The sequence below is a fragment of the Corylus avellana genome, chromosome ca7 (genome assembly GCF_901000735.1).
Source record: "Corylus avellana chromosome ca7, CavTom2PMs-1.0".
NCBI classification, from domain to species: domain Eukaryota; kingdom Viridiplantae; phylum Streptophyta; class Magnoliopsida; order Fagales; family Betulaceae; genus Corylus; species Corylus avellana.
Window position 1 is genome coordinate 24,178,066 of NC_081547.1, and position 7,444 is coordinate 24,185,509.

At 34.3% G+C, this 7,444-nt stretch overlaps 1 protein-coding gene across 1 annotated transcript; it reads right to left on the reverse strand.

Moving 5' to 3' along the window:
• Positions 1-426: 426 nt before the first annotated feature.
• LOC132187384 (ras-related protein RABC2a-like) lies at positions 427-6,966 on the reverse strand. The gene is made up of 6 exons (XM_059601679.1): positions 6,374-6,966; positions 5,314-5,382; positions 4,381-4,446; positions 2,303-2,424; positions 1,935-2,063; positions 427-975 (listed from the first exon to the last, which is right to left on the reverse strand). The coding sequence occupies exons 1-6, from the start codon at positions 6,513-6,515 to the stop codon at positions 865-867; spliced, it is 639 nt and encodes a 212-aa protein (XP_059457662.1). The 5' UTR covers positions 6,516-6,966; the 3' UTR covers positions 427-864.
• Positions 6,967-7,444: the final 478 nt, after the last annotated feature.

The window sequence follows — 7,444 nt, forward strand, 5'->3', positions numbered from 1 at the left end:
ACTTCGATGGGCTGTTCTATAACTTTCGTCATTGAAAGTGCATACTTAGCAAAAGTAGACGCTATAGTCTAACCTTGAAAAGTTGCTTGTCAAAAGATCCGATCGCACCGAGTTATACACTCCGTAAGGCACGAATCAACCTTTAAGGACAACGTTGTTGTGTGATTCTATAACATTATGAGATCTTTTCTTCTCTTGAGTTTTATTTATTTTATTGTTAATTTTTATATTGTAATTATTTTATATCAATGAGAATTTGTGTACCATCTAAAATTATTTCCAACATAAGTTAATAAGAAGAAGAGGTAAATTTAATCACTTAATCATTACTTTAACAATTACATGCAATAAAAAAGACAAGAGCTCAACCCAATAGCATCAAAGTGAAGTAAACAACAACACATTTACATTCTTTCATGAGTTTCCCACAAGTTTCTGCACTTCTGCTTTACTTTCAAAATAAAACAAACCCTTTTCTGTATTGAGTAGTGTCCATCATCTCGTATCTGAACATATATACCATAAACCGTTTTGGATACAACCATTATTCCCTTCGTGATACATTTTTTTCTTCACAAGTTTATGATTAAACCAAACAGCATCAAGTAAACTGAAATAAATATATATTTACATGAACTACAAGATGTTACAAGAATCCCCAAAATTCCCATAACTACCACAGAAGTGAGAAAATGGCTTAGAAAGAGCTTGCTGATGAGCATCAAACTTCTGAGCCATCTGATTGCAAAAGGGTCTAGAATGATGTGGTCGTTTGCCATTTCAATCCCTTCTTGAGTTCTTCTATTTTGTTGCAGAAAATTCTAGTTTGGGTATTGTACCTCTATTTTTGCATCATGTGGCGGATCAAGAGCAGCAACCACCATTACGAGGCGTTTGTTGTACCTGCTTCTGTTTTAAAATTTGCTTTTTCACTACTGCGGATCCGTTTTCCAATAAACTTGGAACCTCAAGTATCTGTAACTAATAAAACTGGTTAAAATTTTTGAAGATATAATCCATGAAACATGCTACATTCACTAGTTAAGAAAAGGTAACAAAGATAAAATACGAGCTTGCTTTATAGCAATAGTAATTAATCATAAAAAGATAAAGCTAACGACACTAAATGAAAGATCAATAATGATTATGCTAAAGCTATTCAAGACATAAAACCAGTTAAACACTGCAGAGAGTAGACATATTTAGAAACAAAACACTAGACATCGACTGCTATTAATAGCATTCACCTAATAACATCAATTGTCTAGTCATAAGACAGCGTTTGTTTCAGTGCAAAACATTTTGCAAAAAAAATTCTCCATTTTCCGGTTTTTGGTGTGGACGGAAAATATTGGTCAATGGAAAATGATTTCCGAATCAACAGCAACTTTACCACTATAGGGAGGAAAATAGCTTATGCTTGTATACGTTTTCCAAAAAGTATTTTTCCCACCTTCCGGTGTTTGGAGTGGACACAGAACATTGGTCAACCAAAAATGATTTCTGAGTGAACAACAAATTCACCATTGTGCGGAGCACATCCAAGGATCAGAATAAGATGAAGCAGACAGGCAACTAAGGTGGCATTTGTCACCAAAGAATTTCTTCTAATGACCGCTACAATTCAGAAAGCAATTTTCTTGGTGAAAAAATAATGTTTAAGATTCATAATATTTTTAAGCACCACCATTAGAGTACAGTTTAAGGTTGCAAATAATCAAGTTGTAAGCAATTAATTAGAACAACTGAACTCAACTAAGCCTTAATCCTTATTAAATAGGGGGTCACCAATCAAAACAGTGAGCAATTGTTTTGCCCTCCTATAGAAAATAACTGGAAGATTACCATGTGAGGCAGAGTCCAACAAGCTATTGACACACATTTTTTATACAAGTTGATAATTAGAAAATGCAAGCCTTTCTGAAATAGTGTACCTTTAACGTGAGATCTTTAAAGCAATGATGAACATTCTCTTTAGTTTTGGCACTACATTCAAGAAACAAATATTTATGTTCTTGTGCAAGAGCCAATCCCTCTTCTCTCGTTACAGCTCTCTCGTTCTCCTGAAATATATTTCATGCAATAAAACAATAAATCACAGCTGCATGAAATGTGCATAAAACCCCATGGTATGAAACAATGTGAAAATGGAGCTTGTAATATGTACCAAAAATACAGATTAACGATTACTATAAAAATAAAAATGGAAATTAAATATGCTTATGGGCACTAAAATTTCATTCACATCTGTAATTGTGTCTCTGTCCACAGTAGGAAAACAGAGTGTAAACATGCAACTTACCCTATCAACTTTATTCCCCAGAAGAATTTTGATACACTCATGATTAGTGGAGTAGAGCTGTACTTCCTTTGCCCATATATCCGACAAGTTTGTAAAGGTTTCACGCCGTGTCACGTCATACACTAAAGTTCAAATAGTTCAAAGACCAGTTAGACTTCCATTCTTCATAGCAAGAGCATGATACCATAGACATGGAGTTTTAAAACGTTTAGAATTGATAAACACACAACTACGTGAAAATACGTTGAACAACTTTGTGCCTTATTTTTATGTAGCTTCCAAGTGTAAGACCAACATGACAGGAAGAAAGAAGAAGATGGGTGATGTGGGACCAATTAGTCCAGCAGCAAAAATCCAGGACAGTACTACAGAAAACAAGAAGAAAGACCAGGACAATACAACAGAGAACAAGAAAAAAAGAGAGAGAAAATATCAAATCAACTCAAATATAGCTGTAATTGCTAAAAGTAGGGGAGAAGTAAACAAAGTGCAAAGCAACTTAACCCAGTTTGGAGGAAATTTTTATCTTATTTGATTCAATTGATAAATTATAATAAATGATGATCTCCAAAAGACACAAGCTGCTATATTTCATGACAAGAACCAAATGTCATGGAGTAATACACAATGCCTAACAAACAAAAGAAAGAAAGCAGAACATACACATGCATAATTAACAGTAAGTTGCTGGATTTCATAGCATAAACGATTAAAGGACCTTGAGCTCATCAAATTTCATTATTTTTACTTTACAAACCTGATTAAAAAGAAATATGTGAGGTTTTATTTTTGTGGTGACAAATTCATGTGTCAAAACATGTTTCTGGATTGTAATGTTCAGTGTCTGAGTCAAGGATTAAGTCGGTGTAAAAGTTGGCCCAAGACATGAAAAATTCAAATTTATGAACGTTGTCCAAAGACCTAGTCATAGTAAAACGGCCATATCTTTCGATTGCAACATCAGATGAAGGAAAGGTTAGTGGCGTTGGAAAGCGGATTCAAAGGTCTACAACTTTGTATTTCACAAACATTTTCCAATTTCAATGTGTACTAGGTCAAAAGGAGTTGTTAACAAAAATCAAGAATTGAAGTTTGGAACACTTCAATCGAAGCTCAGTCAACCGAACCAGTGAATGAAGTCCCAATACTAAAAACCAAGACATTTAGTCAAAGGCTCAGTCGAATTCGGTCGACCGAAGGGATGAAGTTAGAGGTGAATCTGTGAAACCCTAACTCACGTTTTAACCAGAACTAATTTTTGTTCGAACGAGTCAGCCTTTGGCAAGTTGGTTGTTAGCCGACTTTATTTAAAAACTTTTGTTTTATCCCACCTATGACTTTCATAAGACCCAAAGGCTATTTTTCATTGTTCTTAGAGGGGTTTCTAAATACCCTTGAGCCCAAACAGAATTGATTCCTCTCTTTATTTTTCATCAACCAAACCACAGAAAAACCTTCCACCACCAGAGTTTTGGTTGTAGTGAACAAAGTTTGTTCAGGAAGGTGATCCTTGTAAAAGAAGGTCAGAGGTTCTTGTAAAAGAAGGTCAGAGGTTCTGGAGCCACGTGAACGGGTCATTTTCCGGGGTTACAAATTGAGTCTTGGAAGTTACAAAGATTTTGTAAGTAAGATTAGTTTGTAACACAAGTCTTATACAACGGATATCTTTAGGGTTAGTAGTTCCCTGAAGTAGTTTTACTCTTGAAGAGTTCTTTAAAAGGTTTCCACTTCGTTACCAAAATCCTTGTATTAATTTCTTTTGTGCTTCATTTGATTTTGGTATTGATATATGTGGTGACTTGCTTAACGATTGATTTGATTGATAATTGGGTTAATAACAACTTAGGGTCTAAATCAGAATTTTCAAAATAGGATGCGGTTTCAATGTCAGAATGCAAGTTCCCTAATAATAGACATAGTAATATGCTCATTATTCATTGGAACATCAAGCACTTAAAATAGATCAGCAAATATTTTGAACCATAAAAGCTTGAAGAAATAATTGATAATTAATTCAATATGATCACTTCATCCACATAATTATAAAAATCTATGTCTTCATAATTGCAGTAGCATACCAAGGATGATTCCATGAGCACCTCTGTAGTAAGAACTTGTTAATGTTCCAAACCTTTCCTGTCCAGCTGGAAATACAACACAGATTGTTAACAAACCAATCGCACTGAATTAGCAAGAGAAAAATCAAAATCAAAATTGATAGTTTTCCCAAGGTAGTAGAGTATTACATAAAGAAATATTAAAAGCTGCAGGATCTTATTCTTTCACAGCATCCAAACACACGAAAAAAGGCATAATATGCAGCAGCAACATGAAAAACTGCCTTCATTACAGGCCTATGATATATGCAAATTTACTTATTTAATGCTTCATTCATGTGTAGACTCTATATTGCATTGCAACTCAGAGTCTGTGTTCCAGTACTTTGCTTACGCAAATACAATGTCAGAAAAATTATTTTAATACATGAACAACATCTTGGAAGCAAAGGGCATTGCCATTCACAGTTTTTTGTGTAGATGCCCATCAGTTTGCATTTTTTGCCCATAAATTTGTCTAATATATTCTCCAAGGGTTTCTTTAATGCAATTTCTCTTCAACACTTCTAAAGTTCCATTGATCGTTTTCACAATATTCAAATCTCCACAACTATTTTACAAGTTCATTAATATTTCAACATCCAGAGGTTAAAAATGTTTCCTCTGAAATCCAAAACTTCAGCTGCTCAAACGTCATACATTCCTATCTTTCATCAATTATCAATGCTGCTTGAGGTAAACAACCAATGAGCTAAAGAATGTTTATATGAAGAGATTGGTTAACATAAAAAAGCTCTAGATATGTATCAAAAGAAATGCCTAACTTGAAGGAAGAGTGATCACTTGTTCCTATCAACTATCACTTGCAAAAGCATCATTAATCAAATTCATGTGGGGAAAATCCCTTAGAGAAAGTTATACTGAAAATACGATTTCCAATAATCCAGCAGTTACCTGTGTCCCAAATTGTTAGCTTCAATCTTTTGCCACCAATTGTGAGCAGCTTGATCTTAAAATCCACACCTGGAAAATGGTCAAAACAATAACGAAGCTCAGTGGGAAGAACTGGAGAATGAATTTACTTTATACTAATTGTAAAGTCTATTAAATTATTTGTTGTTTCAAAAGCTTAAGCCGATATGAAATGATGAATTTAATCATTTCATCAATATTCTAATACTCCTCAATAAGTACGACTCAACATGTGAAATATTTAACAGAAATGGTGGTAAACTAAAGAGGAAGATTCAAACTCAGAACCTCAACTCTAATAGCATCACCAAAAGCTTAAGTTAATAGAAAAGATTGAATTTAACATTTCATTAATATTCTAATAAAGTCCTCTCCAAAATTTTTGTAAATTTCTTCCTGTGCTTCTTCATGCCTATCTACTCTGTGAAGGAGTTCATTGTGATCCCTGATAACCTCAATGTGTTTCTGAAGCTAATTTTGACAATTTAACCCAAACATCTGGATACAGAATACATAATAGGACCAAAAAGTCAAATAAAATGAGAAATATATTATAAGAAAAGCTGCTGAACAATGGTTCTAACTTCTAACTTGTAAGGACACGTAATGCATCTATAAATGTCTAGGACTCCTTCCACAGCCGCCTTTACAACCAAATGGCTAGTACCCATATGAATGCCCAAAAACCACCATGCATATATGAGAACCAGGTGTCACATATAACCCAAATTACTTTCCACCCCAGATTTAAGAAACCATCTTTCTAATCCGTCCATTATATCAAGCCACATACAACAAATGGGTCTCCCAATTAATTATAGTCAGAGAGAATCCATAAAGAAAAAAAAAGAAAAATCTCTCTGCCAATAAAAATTCTTCAAAAATCTTCTAAGCTATGCAAGCTAAACCTCATAAAAAAAAACAAGGAAACAAATAAGAATTTGGAAAGACCAAAACTTGAATAAATCATTAGAGTTTAGAACCAAGGTTTTTGAATTTCAAACAGAACATGCAAGAAGTGTTGATGAGAGAGAGAGGGTACCAATGGTGGGAGACAGATCATGAACAAAGTCAGATATGAAACTGAGAAGAAGGCTGCTCTTGCCAACACCGGAATCACCAATCAACAGTATCTTGAATGAGTAATCATAACTGTTATTCCCTCCTTTTGAACAAGACCCCATCACTCTTTATACCACTCAAAACTTTTTTTCTCCTTCTTTCTTCCTCAGTTCTCTACAAATTCTTCCATGCCATGCCAGTTCTTTTCTCCATATTCATCATAAACAAAGCACTTTGAAAGACACAATTTTGGGAGACACAGACACAGACAGAGACAGAGAGGTAAGAGGTAAAAATGCGAAATTTCGTGGGGTGGATGAGATACTGGTGATGTGGTTGGCCGGTAGTGTACGTGTGAGACTTTGCAGTTAAACAAACGAAATGGCAATTCATACAAGGGTTTTAGGACAAACGTCTTCTTTCCTAGGACCGGATTCTCGGATCATTCTACAGCTCCACGCGCTCTTGCAGGCACTTGTTTGCCGGACTTTTTGGCATTTAATACTTTGTCCCCTAGTGAATAAGTTCCGCCCACCGCTTCTTTTACATGGAACTTCTCCTACACTCCTCCAGTTGCCAGCTGATGAAATTTTTGCTGGCGTTTTACTGGGAAAAAAAAAAAAAAAAACTGTTTTGTGAATTATTATTGGGAGTTACTTTTGTAACACTAAATGGAGAAGATGGAGATTTCAAGTGTATTGAAATCTGTACATTATAGGAAGATAATAATAAACAGATGAGGAGAAGTTAAAGAAGATTAGATGATGAGCTTAAACAGGTATTATCAAGATCACAATATGAATTTGGATTTGATGCTTCCAGATATCACACAGCTCAGACAACAAAATTGCCATTGTTAATTAATTAAAGCACAAAACGGTTTTGTATATTACTAAATTGGACAAATAAATCTCATCCAAAAAGGGTTTTTTTTTTTTTTTTTTTTTTTTGGCTTAGATTTTTTTTAATCTCTCTCTGTCTTCCATTTTCATCACTAAAAAAAGGGAATAAAAAAAAGTAATATCATAGTCAGTGGTTGTATGATTATCAT